At 41.5% G+C, this 21,254-nt stretch overlaps 1 protein-coding gene across 1 annotated transcript; it reads right to left on the bottom strand.

The window, feature by feature from the left end:
• Positions 1–228: 228 nt before the first annotated feature.
• On the bottom strand, positions 229–18,401 carry SFT2D1 (SFT2 domain containing 1). Its single transcript, XM_086482371.1, has 8 exons — positions 18,295–18,401; positions 12,052–12,138; positions 10,518–10,594; positions 7,545–7,626; positions 5,159–5,194; positions 4,347–4,405; positions 2,878–2,907; positions 229–835 (listed from the first exon to the last, which is right to left on the bottom strand). Exons 1-8 carry the CDS (start codon positions 18,355–18,357, stop codon positions 796–798), a joined length of 474 nt encoding a protein of 157 aa, XP_086338497.1. The 5' UTR covers positions 18,358–18,401; the 3' UTR covers positions 229–795.
• Between the last annotated feature and the right edge of the window lie 2,853 nt (positions 18,402–21,254).

Below are 21,254 nucleotides of genomic sequence, written 5' to 3'. Positions count from 1 at the left end.
TCATATACATATCCCACTTTTTTATCCACATTTTTTTAATCCACATTTTTATCCACATTTATTCAAGAGTAAATTTATTCAAGAGGAATTTTCAGCCCTCTATAGCCCATTTCTAAATAAAGAAATAGTTTAGGCACCTTTAAAACAAATTTATTTCACAAATCTCATTTATACATTAGCCATAAGTTCTTTAGTAAAAAGTATTTAAGTATGAAAGTAAAAAAAAAATCGTTTAAAATATAGCTTTTTAATAAAATCAAACAAGCTTTAAACAGACCTTTCACATATTCTCATTAAGCTTTTTCCGTAAGGCACATGTATAGACATTTCAAAGGAGCTGTTAACGATAACTTACCAAATCTTTACAACGTTTATAAAACTCTGTCTTTGGAAAAGCATACAATGAATAACATACAAACAGAAATGGCACATTGCAAGTTTTAGACAGAAATGTAAATGAAATCTTTACGCATGCTACCCAGATCTTAGTGGCTTGCCTCCACTGGGGAATAAACTGCTACTGGATGCAAGGTAGTTTCAAAACTACTCTGCACAAAGTAGTTAAATGTACTTTTTTGTTAAAAAAAACCCGAAAAGTTCCAGGGTAAACACAAACAGTTCACCCAGTTTATTTTAAAAACTCTTTCTAGTAAAAATTATTTAATCCCCCACATGCAAGGAAAATACTAAATTGTTACTGGGTATTTCATGAGCGGAAAAGTATATTTTTCCAAGCAAAATTCACAGAGGAATAGAAGTTGGCTTTTAAAGCATACAGTGCTTCCTGGTTTTAATTTACCCTAGACAGTTCGAGAAGCATTTAACCACAGCATCCCTTTAAAAAGAAAAAAAAAAAAAGTCAGTTAATATACTTGTTATTTTCTTTATACACACACGAATCATTACATAATTAAAACTAAAAAATACCGCAGGCCCGGGCGGGGAGCAGAGCGCGGGGGCTCCTGCCCACGGCACAGCGGCCTTAGGCCACCGCCTCGCGGGGGGAAAGCCCAGGCGGAAGGGTTTGAGGTGTGGGTGGGAACCGCGTGGGAGGGAGAGCTTGCTCGGCCTCAGGGTTCCACACATCTGAAGGGGTCTAGGTCTTCAACCGACAACACCACTGTTTTCTGACTGTTCCCCTTAGATCACTCCCTTCAGTCTCCTTCATTTTTTCATTTCCTCAAAAATGTAACGACTTATCAGGGAGCGGGATTTGTATTGTGCTGTTAGCCGATTCGAAAAATGAAGAAAAATACTACCATGACTCCCTAAAAGTCACTGTGCATATGGTTTTGTTGCTGGTGTTCAGTTTGTGGTTGGTTTGGTTTTCGTGGGGGGTTTTGTTTGTTTGGTTTTGGGGGGGTGGGGTGGGTTTTTTGTTGTGGGGTTTGTTTTTTTTTTTTTTGGCCATGCCCACAGGACAGTCATGATTAATTAAAAACAAAACCCAAACCCACAAACAAGTACGTCATTAGGAGTAAAGCACTAACAGTTTAATTGAGTAATGATAATTTTGTTGAAATCAACAAATGCAGACTTTAAATTATATAATACTGTTCTCTGGTACTTAACATGGTTTAGATAACTACTTCCACAAGAAAGGCAGCCTATACAAAAAATTTATGACAGCATTCCACACAAGCAAATAACTCAATAATCCCCAAAGAAGTGACTGTACTACTAAAAGCAGCCTGTGTAAAATTCAGTTCTTTGGCTCATAAAATCTAACAGACAAATAAAACCAAAAAAGTGACGCATATAACCTAATGGTTTTCTGCCCAGAATATAAAGTACCCTTGGTAGGGAAGTGACTAGTAGCTCAACTTGTTTTCTGTGCAGAGCAAAACATTAAAAAAAAAAAACCCAAAACCCAAGAACCCTACTGAGCCTGTCCCATGGCCACAGGAACTATAAGAATGCAGAATACTACTTTTGACTGGGTTAGCTTGAGATGTCAGACATAGCAAGACAAGAATTTGAAGCCTGAATTGAGTTAAAGTATTTAATCCATTGTAATTATGAATTACTATATTTTTAAAAAAAAACCAAATATATATACAGCTTAATCCTCCCCAGATCAAATCTGAAGCTTTCAAAAAATAAATAAATCCATAGTACAGACTTTTTGGCAAAGTTACAGAAATACTACAGGAAGATAGCAGAAGAAAGGGACAGACAATACGCTGTACCCCTTCCCTCCCCCAATTCTAATACAGAAAACCTCATTAAGTAATATATAGACATGGAAGCACTTTATTTTTTTTAAATAACACACTGCTGAAAGACCAAACTGCATTTTACATGAAACATTACAGAAAAAACACCCAGATTCTTCCATTTGTTTACTTGCATGTGGTTTCACTACGCGTTTGGCTAGCTTTCGTCCCCTTTTTGTACACACAAGAGGGGAAAGAAAGAAAGAAGCTTGCCAAAATGGCAATTAACACAAAGCATTGCCTTTGCCTCGCCTAAAAACAATGGAGGAATTCAGAACTAGTCTTAGCAGCTGAAACTATGCTTATTTGTTTGCTTTTAACTAAGACCCCAGATCCACAAATGATCTTTAATTTTAGTACTGGAAGAGTCCCTATTGCATCAATGCATTTTTAAATCACTGCAGAATTTAAACAAAACCTCAATTTATTTTCTGTGATGAAAACTAGAACGAAATTTAACAAAGAGAATTACTATGCACTTCACTTTTATTTAAAGCTTATATTAAGCATCACTTTGAGTTCAGCTATGTGACTTTCTAAAAATAAAAAGGAAAGGGAGGAGGTTATAGTTTTTCACATACTGAATTTAAAGACTTCTTCCCCCTCCCTAGCATAAAGATAACTGATTCTCGTTAAGATGGAAATTATTATGCAGACTCACCTTGCAAAAGGAATATATGACAGACTATACCTGAAAAAAAAAAAGAAGATGAAAAAAGTGTATTTGACAGAGTGTTCATGTCTCTTCTAGAACCCAATTATTTCACTTTAGTCCAGCATTAATAAAAGCAACCTGTTGTAACACAATGAAACAAGATTGCCTACTCAATTTAATGATTACCTGAGAAAAGATGACATGTTTGGATGAGAACTAAATGTACTGCCAAGGATTTTCTGGCTTACTTTTTTCTTGATTTTTTTTTGTTTGTTTGTTTTTTTAAATAGTTCATAACTTCTATTGCACATAAATGTAAAAAAAACAGATTTACTATCACCAGATTCAAAAAGAATGGAGATTTCTGGGAAAACTGTATTCTTCAAGGTGATGGAGATCACTTTTTCCAGTTTAGAAGACAGTACACATTACTATGCAAATACACAGCTAATCATATTATTTAGGTAACTCTAAATACAGATATATGCTGTAGTATCAACAATACGCCATAACTGTTACACTCAAACAGCTGATAATTCTATTATCCTCCGAAACTTGCTTCTCACAAGCCTCCGGGCTCTTGTTTTTGTTCTCATGCCCAGCCTGCCCAAGCTCTGGGACACCTAACAAACCTGAAGCTGTCTGCTGTAAACATGCAGAACAGTTTGAGTTAGCAATGTTCCCTCTGCCTAGCGTCATGCATTTACCTGGGCCCAGCATGATGCCCAACAGTCCCCATCCCGAACTAATGGTTATTTGTCCTCAGATCCAAGTTCAGCATAGACTGTGTGTATTCAGGGCAAGTTCAAACAAGAACTGTGGTCACCTTGGATCATCTGAGAGCTAGCGCCAAGTAACTCACCTGGGACAAGGAGTCCAAGTACGTTCAGCTGTTTCTCCATGGAGAAAGCAGCAACTTCCCAAACTGCTGCCAGGCTTGCAAGCATTCACCTAACCGTGCTCACCCATTCCCAAGCCTAGCCCTTGAGCACATCTCCACGGTCATCACTGTATGCGCCGCACTAGATTGACCCTCTCACACCCACCCACTCTTACCCAGTGCCACTGAACACTCCCGGGGCAGGACACAACTTACAGAAGTGTTACTTAGTTTCTTCCACTTAAAAAATGAAAATTTAGTTAGAACTCAAAAAGAGAGAGATAATCAGAAGCAGGGCATGTGAATACACAGTTACTTTCACAACAGAGAAAAACACATGAGAATTTTTTTGCATAGATAATCCTTTCATAATGCTTTAAATTAGTTCACACACTGCAGAATATCCTTAAAATAACAACTTTTGCAGGATGATTGCATATAGATTTTGCTGAAGTTACACAACGTAGCTTAGAAAAACAGATTGAGCCTAGCATTCGGGCACACTTACGTTATGCAAAGCATATATATATAGGTTTATAACCATGCGGGTGCAGGGGCAGGGAGAAGAAATTAAAATTAACTTTAAGACTCTTACCAGGTCATTGCCAAGAACTGCAATATGCAGAACAACACCGCCAAACCTTTTTTGTTCCACTAAGTAAAAATAAAGAAGATATTGTAAGTTAGTTCATTTTGCACCAGTCTATACTGTAAACAATTGCAACAGTCTCTTCAGTCAAAAATTCAGTTAACTGATGATGCCTGAATTTCCTTGTCTTGATTTGCTACTCCTTTCCACCCTAACAACTTTCCATTCATTTTATCCGCCACTCTATTAGCATCACCCTAGGAAAACCTCTAGCTTTGAAAACACTTAACAGCATCAATGCCAAGTCTTTCACTTTCATTCATGACACTGTACTTCTGCAAATATGGAAGCTCACTTCAGCTACGTATTTACTTCCATGGAACATAACCACAGCCACTTTTTCAAACAATGTGTCTGCAGGTACTTGTTCTGTCTCTCTTCCTTGGTCTTACTCTGTTTAATATTCTGTACCCATGGTTTCTGAAGACCGCTACATATTCCCTGACATTGGTACATACCACTAAGATGAAAGTATATTTTAACTTGCTTTTCTTAGTTCTTATTTCAGAGGTCTGCAGACTGAACCTGACACTCTAGATTTTGCATTCTCATCTACATCAAATGCAGGCGGAAGGGTGCATTTGCTTTGTGGCCAGTAGGCTCATCACTCCACCTAAACTCAGCTGCAGCTAGAAAGACAAATGCCACATACACAAGCTGTATTTCCTCTAGAACTGAGCTGATGTTAAAGCTGTAACACAATTAATAAACTAACCAAGCTAGACTGCTCTTTAGAGGAATAAAGTATTCCCACTTACCCAGAATACAGCACACAGAGTCAATACTAGGAAAAGCTGGGGGGAGATGAGAGACAAAAAAAAGAAAACAATGAATATTCAAATACACAACAAAGCAAATAGAGTAACTGTTTTCATGTTTCCGATGGGTAATCAACATTTTCAGAATTGACTTGTGAAACAAGCACGGCCAAAGGCTGTCACACAGTGACTACATACTGAAATCTATGTAAAGTGGTGTTTCCCAACGCACAGTATAATGTGCTCCATGGCCAGAACAGCTGGGACAAACCTTAGAAGAAGGAAAAGGCAGGAACTGACTTCAGGAGCTAGGAGGAGTACAACCACGTCTGTGTAGCCTTATGTGTTAGGCCTATTAAGATGGGCTCGCTTCAAAGCGACCAAGTAGTCTGGGAGCTGCTGTTCTATTATTTCAGTACATAGTATCATTTTGGATGTATTCCTAACATCAACATCTGACAAGCAAGGTATGCGCATCACTGTGAACAACCCGTTATTAAAAACACCCATTCGCAATTACAGTATTTGGCAAATAGGGGCTCTACTTCCGCCAGCGTTTCTTCATCTTCTGACAGTAACGAAGAGCCCACTAGGGAGCAGCTGCCTCATACACAGTGAAAAAGCTCACATGAAGCTTTATTCAAGCTACTTACACACCTCTGATGGAACATTACAACGACACGATTTACTATGCCAAATTAATCACACCATTTGTGACAGCTTAACCATCACCTTGAACTCTTCCACTGGCTCCCTCCATTTGTCATTACACATAGTAGAAGACAAAACAAAACTCTAATTTTCACTGAAAAAAAATATTAGTGTTTTATTGAAAGAAATAAGAATAACAGACTCTTTTGAAATTTTCCAAATGTATCTGTGACTCCTGAGTTACCTACAACTCTAGCTTTGTGTTAGGATGGGGATGAAAACAGTCAAATACATCAAAAGTTTTCTAAACTTCAGAAGTTTCCCAGTTCTTCTCTGCATTACTGAAATTTTCCATCCAATGCTCCTGTTCCCTGTTAGATGAAACCTTTCATTCTGTCGTTTCCTAACCTTGTTGGTAGCTTCTTTGCACAGGTAGGCAGGTCTGTGATGTTTTTTCTACTCTGTTCTTTCGCCGTTTCCCTGACGTGTCTTTTTTTCTACAAGCCTTCAAAGCAAGTTACTTCCTTTGTCCCCATCTCTGAGCACAGCGGATGATGGGATCATCAGAGAAAATATTTTTTGTGCTAGCTGTTCCAGTGTCTCACTTAGGCCCTCAGCTTGACCAGAAAAAGCCCACAGCTGTAAAGCGCTGGAGAATTCACATTCAGCAGGCACAGACTCTATAGAGAACTGGAGATATTTTTGGACATTTTTACTGTAGACCTATGAAACATAACTTCCCTAGCACTTGTAACTTGGTATGATTCGGAAGAGATGGCAAAGTCACCTCTTTAACAAAGCTTGGAGTCCAAGCAAGGATCAAGTCACTTCTCCAAAAGGTGTGGGCAAAAGTGAGCTTCTCAGATTAGGTAACTTTTTTTTTTTCAGGTGGGTGTGTGAGAGAAAGAATATACAACCCATGTGAGAGCTAGCCAGAATGAATTCACAACAGGTTTCTTATCCACATCAGTTGTAGTCAACTAGAAAACAAAGTTATGTGATAGGGAGAACAGGACAGCCAACTACGTTTCAAAAATAAAGGCTGAAACATATCAGGAGGAACAAGAGAGAAAATCAGTACAAAATAGAGAAGCAGCAAGGGCAGAAACTTGTTTTAAACTACCTAAAATAGAGTTTTGCGATGGGAATTCTGAGACTGGGGACACAGCCATTATTTTCCACCCTCCTGGAAGAAGAAATGGCGGTCATGGAAGTAAAGGAGCCAAGGACCTCACAATGGGAAAGCGTGAAGCTGAACATGTGGCTTCCCAGACTCTGGGGAGAGAAACTAATTTTCTCCATTGCTTTGAAAGTGCTGAACCACTAAGCTATACAAAGAGAGCTGCAGCCAACAAACAACTGTCAAGCTAGACTTGGTGACCACTGACTTTTCAGCTACCGCAAAAAGTCTCCCTCTAGCCTTGTTCTCAAAGAAATTGTTTTAGCAAATAAATTAATCAACCTAATATTAGCATTCAGTAAGCAACACTCAGTAAAGAACATTTTACTCCAATTGATTTATTAAAAAAAAAAAATCATAAGCAACAAAGCCATAGGCTCATAGAAAGCAGTTAGATAACCCTTATGATATAGAGAGCTGATCAGCTTGACTATTACTACTCGGTACGAAGCAGCAGTGGACTGAAAAATAACTTCCCTTTAGTAAAGCCTCAAATTTTGCTTTGAGGCTAAAGGAAACCTTTTTAGTAAAAGGAAGTAAAGATAGTATATTTACCAACATCACAATTGTAGCTATTAATCTTGTTGGCTCAAACATTGCTTTCAGTTGCTTCAGTGGCCCCATCAGGAAACATGTACTAATAGGAAGGAAAAAACCAAAACAAATGGTAAATCACTTTCAAACACAACTTTATAGGTAGTTAACCAGTTTTCCAACAGTTAGATGCCTACAAAGGCTTTAAAAAAGGCATTTCAGTGTCTAGCAATAGAGACCCACTAGACTGAAAGCTGAAATACTCCATGAATTTAGTCCTGGAAACAGCTTATGTATTGAGTCACCCTTGGTCAGGAAATTCTTTCCAAAATATTACAACTTATAGCAGAGGGTTGTCAAGTTGAAGTCTAGTTAATTTCATGTTGAGGCTATTCTAAGAGCCTAAAGAATGCAAAGACTACAAAGACCAAACTTCTGCAAAAAAATTTCTGTTTAACAATAAACTTCTTACTCAGGCAGCGTGCAAGTAGCTACAATCAAGATTACAGGGAAGCTCTAAATCTTTGCCCAAACTCAACAAGCAAAAAAAGAAAGAAAAAGTTCAGTAGTTTGTATTAAACTCTTCTGCTTTCTTCTACTCTGTAGTTAACTTGAAGGGAGAATGAAAACCATCAGCAATGCTATGCTGTACCTGTTCATGCAAAGAAATTCAATGTTAATTAAGCATTCACAGCCATAGGAGTAATTATCTGGCTTCAAATACTCTGAGATGAGCCTGTCATTGAAGCCATTCTGCTTTGCAGAAAACACAAAAATTTAGTAAGAGAGTGAGAATGCCTGTAACCTTGGGGAGGTCTGAATGCATCCCTACAGAGCAGGAAACCTAGTTTAACTCCTTTTCTAGTTAATATTTATTTATACGAAATGAAAAAATCAGTAGCAGGGAAAAGTTTGATAGAGCTCTCGCCTGAAACCGGTCATAAACCTGGTGAAGCGAATCCACGTCCCAAGCAGTAAACTGAACCCATGACCTCCCACACCCAGATGTTCCCCCACTGGCAACTTTGTGTATATATCCCCTTCTCTTCACTTTTTTTTTTTCCTTAAGTTGTGTAGACAGACCTCAAAAGTCCACATTAAATGGCAAAAAGTGTTTTTTTTCTATTGAATTGAGAAAATGTTTTAATTCATTGCAATCCAAACTAACTTTTTCCTCAGTATTTTTTAATCTTGGCTGCCGGGCCATAAAATTAAATTAAAACCAAAAAAAGAAAAAAAAAAAAAAAAAGAGACCTGAAGGACTAGAATAGAAAATTAGTTAGCTAGTGAAAAGATAGGGATGATGAAAATATGGTGGCAAAAATGAGGGAGGTTCATGCAACATAAAATACACAGAAAAAACTAAAAAAACTATAGAAAGCAAAATGCACTGATGCTGATTAGTACTGAAGGACAGATACCACAAGAGCTTCTCCAGAGGTGTGAGAGAATCCAAAGGGAGCAGAAAAAAAGGAGCTGGAAAAAAAATTGAGGTCTTCCATTTACACAGGATATTTCTTATATACAACACATTCTGCAGGAAATACACCTATCATCCCAGAGAATAATCAAATCAAGTACCATTGTGTTCATGTTTGTGGCTAGAAAATTACAGTAGAATCAGGATAGACAGGGCTATTTCGTAAGAGTGGTAACTGCATTTGCTTTAAATACAGACTTGCAAACAAACCTGAAAAAAGTTTAAATCTCCTTGTCAATTTGGGACTTTGTTGTCACTTCCTACTGTCAGTAGAACACAGTTGCCTGTTTATATCTAAAAGGCTACTGAAGGAGAAGGGGGCCTCTTCTAGTTCTAGTTGGAGTCCAGACTAAAGTTTTTCAGCATTCTCCTAAAAGAAATACCAGTCTGTAAAAGCTTTCCTCTCAGTTCACTGACAATTAGACTTGACCAAGTTTCTAAAATGTTAATTTGAGACAGTGACAACACACACAAAAAAACCCAACCAAACAAAACCAAACAACAACAAAGAATAAAGAATAAAGCAAGGGAGAGAAAGAGAAATAGCCAGTTTTGCCTAACTCCAGTATCAACTTTTTGTCTTGTTTTAGCATGAGATGGAACAGTTATACAAATGAGACTCAATTCCCATAAGACATTTTGGTTCCCTAACAAATTTGTTTAGGAAAAGCAGTACACCACCGCATTTCTCAAATGTTAATGTCACATTGTGTGAGTTTTAACAGATTAACAATGCTTTGACTCAAAAGGTAAGTGAATTGACTAAAGTCAGAGAGTCCACGGAAGTAAAAACCAGACTCCATGGGTTCCGAGTCACATGACCATGCTTCAACTATGCCAAGATAGTAAGAGAAGGAGAACAAAGAAACTGAAAATACTTTATTAAGTTGTTTCTTATATGTCTTTCAAACAGCAAAAGAAGAGGTTTAGATCCTAGGAGGTCCCTTCTGCAAATCTTTTAAGACTAACACTACAGAAAACGCTGCAAAGAACCAAGCATGGAGTTTAAAAATACTCTGTGAACAATTTTTAGATTCTGCCTGGCTTTACAGTCAAAATGAGGATTTCCTGAACCTCTCCTTTTTCAAACAGTTTTCCCAGAAACAGGATGATCTCTTTGCTAAAAGCTCCTTCCAGTAACAAAGCATTCACACAGTAGGCAGACTAACAGTTTGTCCCTGAAACTGAGGTACCTCTGTACCTGGCAGAAGGACTTAGCTGTAAAAAGTACAAAATATTCAGCCAGCAATTTGTTATTCATACTTCAGACAGCAGTTGTGATATGTCTACAAAACAATCACCTAAAACGTTACAATGGGTAGTAACAAATGAATAACTGATACTTGCTAATTATTAATCTTAAATCAGCAAGACAAACAAGATTTTATGTTATTAGCATTTCAATATGAAAACAATGTTGTTTATACACAACATAGCATTTTAGAGTAAAAGCAAATGGAAACGTAGATGAAAAGGAGGGTACTTCTCTAATAACAATAATTAAGAAATCATACCTGGCTAACGCAGCAATATTTCCCAGGGTGTAAAACAGCGCAAAGATCCCCTTTGGGAGCCATAGCAACGCTGTTCCCTATAAAAGACAGGTTATTTATATGTTTTTAATTAGTTAATTCAATTTATTTAGATTTTATAGCCTATAAATGTATTTTCAGACTATGAAGAGTGTCATAGCAGAGTATAATGTTCTCGGATTTGTAGTAGCCAACGTTCAGCATACTTCTATTGCCACCTACTGGCAAAATAATGTATCGATTCACTATATTCCACAGTATTACAATTGGGCAATGTTTATTTATATTGTTTATAACAATTATTTGTACTGTTAATATTCTATTTATGACACTTTCAGTTTTGTTACAATAACCCATTATACATCAGACATCTCTGCACACAAAGGATAAAGCCACACTAATATCCACTGTCTCCCTTCTCCTCCAATCAACCATCTGGACTCACAGTCTAGGTACGCACTAAGACTGGATAGAAATATTTTAGAACTCTTACTTCCAGACATCTGTTTCCACTAAACACAAAACAAATTCAAAGCCTTCTGCTGATCACAGTCCCTATGATGATCAGGGAAAAATAGAGCCTAAACTAGAAACAAAACATGGGTCCTAAAAAAATAAATAATAATAAAAAAAAATTTAAAAAGCAACTATATTCTATCCAATTGCAATTTCAGTGGGAATCTATGGTGTCAGTTTGCAGAGACCATAGCACAAGCAGCCATGGAAAGCTGCAAGAGTGTAATTGTATTCTACAAGGAAAGCCTATGGTCACTTTGCAAAGACTAGATTAAAGGAAAACCACCACCCGCAATTTTGGCTAACCAGCAGTCTGGATACTTCCCCAGCGCTATTTCACCTGCTTCTGGGACTTCCCATGCAGATGAACTGCTTTGTACGGCAAGTTACCTGTGCCCGATTTTGACAGACCAAATCAATTAACAGATCTCAACTTTTAACTGTAGGCTTGAGTCTCCTGCCAACACCTCAACTTCAAGAATGAACAAATGATTTGCTGACTAAGATCAACAGGTTTTTCAAGTGCCAACATGCCACCGCAGTCATCCCCTATTGATTTGTGAGTGCGACAGGTTACACTCACAGTTTCTTCAGGCTTTAAAAACCTTTCAAGCTTCCCCCTCCTTTTCCCCTTTTATTGGAGAGAATAAAAATAAGATGGGTACACATTGAACACATCTTTCCTAGTACACCACTCACAAATCTAAATTAAAAATATAGCAGTTCAAACGTTTTAGTAAGAAATTTATTATGCCACAGTAAAAATGTTCTCTGGTGTGAATGGAAGAAAGATGGTCAAAATCATAGTTTACAGAACAGCAGTCTCTACATGCTAATTATACATTTAATGTCCAGTTAAATTTATGGATACAAAATTTAGGATACAGGATAAAGCAAACACAGAATCACATATAAAGTATGAACATGAACGAGGTTGTACTGTAAAACATTAATAAAGTACAGAGGGGAAAAAAAACCCCAACCAACCACCTTTACTCACAAGAATAGAGCACACAGTGCCAGCAACAAAGCATATGGCAAACCATCTGACTCGAGTACTAAAGCTGAGTGTTGAGGCATCGAGGACCTTAAAAGGAGAGTGGAAAAAAAAAAAACGATATTACAAACCCAGTTTTGAGCAACTTAAAGGACACTTTTTTCTTTGATACTGAAGTCCTTAATTTCCAAACAAAATAATTTTTTAGCCAGAAACAATTATTTTACCTTGCTTAACAGTTGCTTGCATATTAATTATTTCAGTTTATGTAATTATATTAGCAATCTGGAAACATATTTCTAAAACAAACAAACAAGATAAAACCTGTGAAGGTATATCCTGGCACTCCAGCAATACAGCCCCACTTTCAAACAGATTTTCTTTTCACCATACAATTAAAACTGAAAATTCTCACCATTGTACCAAAGCAGAAGAATGAACAGACCTAGCAATTTGCAGATGAATACACCTATTTGTGCAGCACTGCATGTTCCTATAGACACTACCCTTTTCCTGTTACCAGACAGAATCCATCGTACGTATTAGTACAAGTATCCACCGCAAGCATTAGGATTCCACTTCAACTGCTGCTCGTTACAGGGTGAAAGTGTGGGCAGGTTAACACAGCCCATCCCATCAGCTGGCTAGCTTGCCCAAAGGCACCGTTTTACTTCCTGCTTCTCCAGTGGGACTCCAGAACCTCCAAGACCCCTTAAGGAGCTGAGCTAGCTGCCACAACTCACAGAGAGGGAAGAGAACTAGCGTTCCTTCTAGCCTGATGACTCTGCTAGACTCATGAGCCAAACCAAGCTCAGCAAGATGTCAGAGAAGGAGCTGATAGAAGGACAGAGGCAGGGCCACATAGCTGGCAGAACAGCCCCTTTCAGCAGCACTGACTTGTTAGATATGCACAGCTCAGCTGCTCCACCCACACCGTAAGAACAATGTATTTCAGCTTACTCCAGGTCACTAAAATTAAATACACTTTTACTCTAAACTGGTCTATTAAGTGAAGTGTTGCTTCAGCTTACGTAAGACAACTACAAAAAGCCAGCTCTCCTACTTGTGCAGATGACACAAGCAAACTTGTCCTCTTGTAATCTAGTCTACAGATATTTTCAACCAAGTATTATTAACCAAATATACAAGTTTCCCCAACGAATGAGATTGATGTTTCTCCTGCTCTCTTGAGAAATTTCTCTTTCAGGTAGTGGTAAGTGAATGAATAAATGAAATTTGGCTACTGCTTAGAGCGATTTCACATCTGTAGAACTGAACAATCCATACCTAGTTTAATTAAAAAGGGACACATACAAGCACACATTTATGTGCTGTGATGAATCAGCATCTGAATGTATGTGAACAAGGAATAGCTTGAACTACTTTCTACTTATAAAAAAAATTACTAACCTTCTTTAATGAAATGAAATACTTTGACTATTTATTTAAGAAGGGGGATCAGAATACTAAAAATGATCTTTTACACTTGCATACTGTCTGAGCAGACACAGAACCGGGACACAATATTGTTCTGCATTTTCTTTCTCCTTCTCTGCGTTTAGCAGTTGAGACAGAACTTCCCAAAGGTCAAAAGATGCAGCTTACCTTGTTAGGTCCAACGCTTTATCCTTATGTACGCATTAAAGAAATAGAAAAAAAACAGTAACTGAAAGATGGTTTAGTATTTGAAATCATATTTGATAATTATATTTCTGAATGCCTATACACATAAGTAGTGCAGGAAGAGCTGGAGTGGCATAACTGAAGGTATCCATTTGAATCATGCTTTTTATTACACTTATTCATGCAACTAATCACACATACGCACAAAAAGAAAAAAGAAAAAAAGACTAAAAATCCTTCCTATCCCTGCTCAGAAATGAAGTGTGGATGGGCCAATACTATCATTACAGCCAATATACAACTGAAGAAACAATTTACCTTCATCCTTTCCTTGTTTTCTAGGCAATCTGAAATGTGTATCATGCACATTGCTGCCACTTATTTCTACTTCTAGTCTTACTATCTGACAGTGTTTCTGAAACAACCACCAGGAAATTTCATTTTTTCATATAAGTTTGAACAGCTTTATCTTCATTTCAATCCCTAGGTGGAAAAATAGTCTACGCCATAAATAAGTGAAACACACAAAGGCTCAGGAAAAAAAAAAGCCACAAGATTTAAAATACAATTTTAAAACTAGTTTAATACACTTTATAGATTTAATTCTTAAAAACTTATATTGGCAATACACGCACATGAAGTGCAGGAAGATAAGCTGTGGCATGAGGGCTGCCGAAGCACCACAACATAGCATGCTCTGTAACAATAAAACTAAATTAATTGGCATTAAAATGAAGGCCTATCCTCCAACCACTCTTGATGCCATCACCATTTATGTCATCAAGCTGAACCTAGTTAACACAATGTCTGAAAACCTGAAACTGGAGATCTGATAATGCATCTAATTAGCCCCTGATACCTAATACTTTTAGGTTTCCTGGAAGCAGTGGAACTGGTTACCTTTCCGAGATGTCTGTTTCACCCCTGTAGTGAAGCACTTGGCTGTGCAAGTTGAGCAACAGGTACATAGTTCAACTACTCAAACCACCAACTTCAGCTTGTGCTAAAATGCCAGGCTACAATCTGTTGAGGACCTGACACAGTGCCCGGCTATTCTGCCTCATCTGCTGCAGGAGCAGTAATTTCTATAAAGGGGGCTGTGAGACACCCCGAAGTAACAGCTTTGTTTCTTACACCTACACTCAGAGACCATGAACCAGAACCCTAAGAAAAAGTTAGTAAGTCTAAGCTGTCTGGGCAACAAAAGCAGGAAACAACATAAGGGTGATTAGGGTTTTTTTGTTGTTGTCCGACACAAGCTGTACAGCTAATCCCAGATTTCAGATAAAAAGAGCTGGCATTACACTCCAAGATATTTGCATTAGCAGAAGCTTTTACTCAGAAGACTGAAAAAATTGCCATGCAAATTCTACATCTGGGGAAAGTCATACAGAGAACTGTGCAGTAGTGGTGGCAAGGGAGTTCCATTCAAACCCTGCTTGCCATACTGCTTATCAGCTTGTGTCTGAGCAATAGAAAGAAAACAGAAACAGAAACCAACAAATAGAAACCCTTAGTTTTCTATAGCTAAGCTTTAATGCTTGGCAAGAAGCAAAGACTTTTATTCACAGGATATTCCAAGAAAATATTAACTCAAATGGCCAAGACATCCAGAAACCAAGAGGAAACCCTAAGTGGAAACTGGAATCTGGAAGGCAGACTTCCTGAAACGTAAGGAACAGTCTTGCAGTAGTCTAACACACAAGGTGCAAGTGACAGTTAACAGTTTTCTTTACTGAACAGCTTGCTATGGACGCACAACAAATCACAAACCGCAAGGCTGCCTTTGATCAGAAACATCTCTTGTTGTTTGAACATCTACCTAGGCTTCCCCCATACATTAATGATCTTATAGAAGTCTTCCATGCAGACAAAAAAAATAGAAACACTCTTTTACAGGTTTTAAGAAAGATTCTAGAGTTAACAATTACATCTTTTCTTGATAGTAAATTTAAGAAAACGCAAGTAATAGAGAAAACTCAGTTTCAAAGAAATGTTGAGTACGTTTGCAGAATGGAGTTCCTAAGCAATATTTTAAAAACTATTTAGAGAGCTTATTTCCATCTGTCCCTCACAGGCTTCTTTATTTCTATCCACACTTTAGAGTAAAATATAAGAAAGGTAAGTATCTGGTCTATTGCTCCTTGCTAAAATCCTGTCAAATGCTTTAAGCAGTTGTTAGTCAACAACTATCATGAAACTACAGCTAGAAAATAAAACAATTTTGTATTAGTTTTGGTGTTGATAAAACTAAACAGCATAATGCTGCCCTGACAACATCATTACACTGGTATATTTACAATGTAATACTGATTTTTTTGGTAACAAATTCATTTAATTCCTTTTTTTCATATTTAGAGTAATTGAGCTAATAGCAACAAGAACCAACAGCTGGTCATCTGAAGAGTTCAGAAAGTACAGAAAAACTTCATTGAACCATCACACAGTTGTCTCACTATACACTTTTCTTCTACTTTACTTAACAGGAATTACTGCTGACTTCATAGTAATGGTTCTTCAAAAACCAAAGAACCTGAACCATATGATGGCTATTACACAACTATCAGATCCTCCAAAGAGAGGGCCATTGTTTTTAACCAAACACATGACTCCATTCCAGAAGGTCATCTAGAACAGCTGAAGATTTTATAAACAAAACACATAACCATACATTTTCTTTCACAACCTTTCCTCTTAAAAAGTGTCCTTCTCTGCATGGGTGCACATACTTTTTTTTCTCTATTACACACACTTTAAAAATAGTCAACATCATTCAGCTGTAAAGCTATAGCTTTAGTGAATGTCACATACTAATTCCTCACTAAAGAGAGGCTTGACTTCCAGCGCTCTAGAAATACATTGCTTCTTTAAGAGAAAGCTAATGGAGAGACATTGCCTGACCTAAACACTTGAGCTTTTCTTCAGTGGGTATTTATTTACTTTAAAGATGATCTTCCTGGTTCATCTTCTCAGCATGAAGCTCCTTTGCACTATGCCAAAGACATATTTATATGCTTTCTTCTACCACGTACTAGATAAGCTCTAAATATGGCCAGATATTTCCTATTTGAAGTCTTCTCTGGCTATAACATCATCATCACATGCAATTGCCAAATCATATATAGCTTAGTTACTGACATTTAATAACACGTTCTAGCTCATTTCTCTCCTTCTCAGGATATATGCCTCAAATATAAAACTTAATATTAAATACTTAGGCATTTATCTACTGACTGCTGCCTTAAAACAAATATCACAGCATCAAGTAAAGGAGAACTCTCTGTCTCTATCACGTGTCCCACATAAAATGTGCCTGGGGATGGCAGATTAATTAATTCTCTTGGAATTGAATTAACAGAAATGTAGATTTTTTCGGTAATCTTGAGACAAGATCAGGAGGTGAAGCATCCCTCCCCAATGCTGGCAGCCAGTTCCAGTGTGAAAGAGTACAGATGCTACACTGCCTCCAGAATCAGGCAGGCGTGGATACAGTTTAGCTGCTTTAGGGTGGCAAAGAGGCCAAGTTCATAAACCTTGAAAACCAGCAGCAACTCAGCGTAAAGACAAGCGATGCAGACCAGCAGCCAGCTGCTGGAACTAATACTATGCCACAGACACCAACTACACTGAGGCTGCGCTGGCTCACCAAGGTCTATTAGCTGCAGCTCAGATCCAGCCTGCTCCACGTTCCAGCCTCCTCCACCGTGCTCCAGCACCCTGTAGCCCACAGTATCACGATATTCCACGATGTGGGGCACTCTGACCGGCAGGCACACCAATTCAGAGGCAGCCAATGGGATAAATGGTTCTTTATAACTACGCTCAGCTTTGCTTCAACCTAGAAGTCTCTGAAATGTATGGTGTTCAAACCAGTAAAAAAACCCAAAACAAACAATGATGAGGAAGACAGTAGTGAGGAAACAGAGAAAATATATTGTACTTGAGGAGTATGGGGCAAAAAAGGAACTTCAGCACAATATAGACAAAATGATCGCTGCCTAGAGAAAGTCCTTCCTTGCTTTTGCAAATTCAAGGACATAAGGGAATAGAGTAGCAATTTAGAAAGAACATCCATTGTGTAACTGATCTTCAAGTACCAAGGCCGCACAGGAGGAAGAGCGTGCACAAGACAAGGAGACCCTGTTATCCCGAAGAAGGACGGGTAAAATAAAACCAAAGGACCCCAAAACCAACACAACAAAAAGCTTCTCCACACACCGAGAATTCGGCAAAACTCTTACTCCCGGGCAGGGCCCGGTGCCCACAAACCTCGTCCGTCTCTTCGTCGCCTCCCCACCTCTCCTGCTCACTGACACGGGCCGGGATGCGGGCAAACACCGGGGGGGTGCGGGGGGGAAGTGCAGGTGCGGGGGGATATGCGCGCACAGGCCGGGAAAGGGGGGCAGTGCGGGGAACACGGCGGCGCCTGAGGTCGCGGACACCGGCGCGGGCCTGGGGCAAGGAGGCTCCAGCGACGCCCCGTCACGGCGCCGTCGACGCTCAGCCCCCCCGCGGGGGAGGGGGCGCCGGCCCGCGGGTCGCAGCTCGGCGGCCGTTCGCAGCGGCCACAGAGCCGCCGGTGCGGGGCGGGCGAAAGACGAACGGGTCCTCGCCGGGCGGTACCTGCGCCGTCAGTCCCTGCTCCTCGTCGTCCTGCCCCGTCAGCACCCGCCGCAGCTTCTCCATGCCGCCGCACCGGACGGGACTGCAGAGCACCGAACCCCTCTCGCCTGCCGGGCCGCTGGCCCAAGCGGAAGTGACGCGCGGCGAGGTCCGGCGCCTGCGCCCTTGGGCGGCGGTGGGCGGGGCGGCCGTGGCAGGGGGCGGCGGCGGCGGAGGCGGCTGCCGGTCGCCGCGGTGGGTGTCGCCGCGGTGGGTGTCGCCGCCGCGCTGTGTCACGCAGGTGGGGGCGCGGTGGGCGCCCGTGCAGGCCTGGCTGGAGGGGAAGGAGGGCTTCTCCAGTGGGCCCTGGCCTCATCGCTCCCGGCGAAGCCAGCTCGTTTCGGTGCGCACGGAAGTGTTTTGCGTGAGCTCAGCAGTGTGGATTCGCGGTGAAATAAAGCCTTTTGTTTGGGTGTCACAGAGTGGTGACACCATGGTTATAACACGGCCTTGCTAGAACCGCGGTTAGGGCGCGGCGGCGCTGCGGGGGGAAGGGGCCGGGCGCCGGCAGGGTCCGTGCCCCCGGGGGGGGGCTGCCTCGCCCCCAGGGCTCAGGTGTGGAGCAGCGGGGCCCGTGCCTGCTTTTGCCTGGGTTGTGCCGCGGACGTGGCGCAGGCGGGCCGAGCGTTTGGTCATCCAGCTACCGGCCAGCAGGCAGGCTGCGAGCGCCGGTCATCCAGCTACCCGTCCCGGGGTGAGGGGTGCCTGCTGTGCCCTGCGCACCGCCTGCGAGCCAGCCAGCGGCTGTCCCAGCCACGAGTGGGGTGGGGCGGAGGGAAACGGGATTAGCTGTAAGGGCCTGCTTCCACGAGTACATGAAACGCATATATTAACGCGGAGATTTCCAGTAAGGCTCTGTGTTGCCTGTTAACCTCTGCCCCTGGGAGAAGGGGTATGGCGGAGGCCGTCGCTCTGCCGCGCATCTTGGCTGCTTTGCCTTCTCGTTCCCAGCAGCACCCAACCATCATCCCCTCCGTTCAAGCATGGGCGCTCCTCATAAATCTTCCCTGCCCGGCTCTGTTCAGACAGTAACCCTGGATGCCCTTTGGGGCCGTTCCTGCATCTTGGCATAGGGCTCTGCTGTGTGACCGGCCCTCAGATGAGCACCACAGCTCTGGCCTGGGTGGTTTGCAGGGGGAATGAGGCTGGTGGCTGGGGAAAAGCAGTCAGTGATGGCAGAGTGTGCCCTGCCTGCTGCTCAGCTGCAAAGCGACAGCAGGCAGCAATGTGGGGTGGGGCGGGAGAGGGAAATGAGCGATAAGGGCTGTGTAACCTGCTGCTGTGTGAGTGAAACTTGATAAAAGCCGGGGCGGCAGAGCTCCCCCACTCCCCATCCCATGAAGCCCTTCGGGACAGAAACCTTGCCGTCCCTCTCTCCTCCCTGCGAGAGGGAGAGCTCCCATCTTGTTCCCCTCCCCACACACACTTAGGAAGAGTTAGTTTCCCACGTGCCTTGTACATTGGTTTTTGGATGAAACACCTGGACACAAACCGTACCTTTCCAGCCTGATACAGGCCATTGGCATCTCAGGAAGCTTTAAGTCAAGGCCAAAATTCGGAATGGGAGAAACACCTGCAGACATGGCTGTGTGAAAGTAGTCAAACAAGAGCAAAACATCACCCCCTGAGCCAGCCACATGGCCTATACCTTGCAAGGACCTTCTTCATCAGAGGACCCCATGGAAGAGAGGAAAGCATGCCTGCCTGTCCTGGAGGGGGAAGCCAAGGCAGTCTGTGGCTTACAGATACCCTCCCACAGTCCCCAGCTTCCTGAGGACACTGTTTTCTGTAGAGTGGTGGAAGTAGTGGGACAGACCCATCCCTGCCCTGACTTCTGCCTGTGAGGAACAGGGGAAGTGAAGCTTTGAAGAATTTGGACCACCAGGGCCTGGCAGGCTACGTTCAAACAGCTCAAACCCCAGGAAGCGCTTGGCCCTATGGCCTCTTTACTTCTGCAGTAGCAACACAGCTAGACGCACAAGGTATTTGGATATGGGGGGCAGGGGACAGAGCTGGCATTAGCTGCTGGGAGCAGAAACTAGCTTTGTTGGTTTTGCAATGAATGGAGGAGGAGAGAGAACCTCCTGATGCTCCAGGTGTCTCTGAAAGTGGTCAGTGAGACCTTTTAAGTACGGCATCCAGCGTACTTTGCATCATGCATCATGGCTGCATGATGCTAAGAGTTTTGTTTGCCTCACTGCTATTTTCTTGGGCAGAGATATGGCAAAAATAACCCACAGTTTACTTTTACTAGTTCCTCTGTTCCACAGAAATGTTGTGGGCTCATGCCTCCACTGGAAATGATGGCATCACAACAAATGTGTCAGTTTGTTGATGCATGGCAGTCTCTTCCCCACCTCCTCCCAAGTGACACACAACCTGCAGCTGATATCTTTGGGCTCCCCACTAAAAACAAAACTGTGCAAGTTGTTCTGTACCTCCATAGCCTTCCCACAAAACCCCAACTCACGTGACTGCTCTGTGGACTGCTCAAGATGCCATGTTTGATCTTCAGGGCAGTGGTGCAGAGCCAGAGGAATCCTCAGGAGCAGGACCCCCCCCTCCCTTCCCAGTCACAGGAGCAGCTGAGGGAGAGCTATCGCCGTGTGCCTTTTCATGAGTGGTGGCACATGAAGGGGAGACAGGGAGCAGGAAAGTGTGTTACCCTGAACGACTGCTAACTGCCTTCAGTTTCTAGTATGCCCCCACGACCTGCTGATGCCTTTCACAGTAGGTGTATGTGCAACACCATTGCTGCGTCGTCAGCCCTGACCCACTGGGTTTGGGGAGGAGAAAGGACTGTGCAGCAGAAGCTCCATGCAGAGGCTGTGGGAGGCTGTGCATGAGATGTGCAGTTAACTGGGTGCTGGGACCCTGGTCCATTACATGGGGCAGGCTCTGGTTACGTGTAGCTCTGGTTA

Source organism: Leptosomus discolor, chromosome 2 (assembly GCF_034619465.1).
Source record: "Leptosomus discolor isolate bLepDis1 chromosome 2, bLepDis1.hap2, whole genome shotgun sequence".
NCBI classification, from domain to species: domain Eukaryota; kingdom Metazoa; phylum Chordata; class Aves; order Leptosomiformes; family Leptosomidae; genus Leptosomus; species Leptosomus discolor.
Note: the sequence above shows the minus strand (reverse complement) of the source record. Positions and strands in the feature narration are given on the sequence as shown.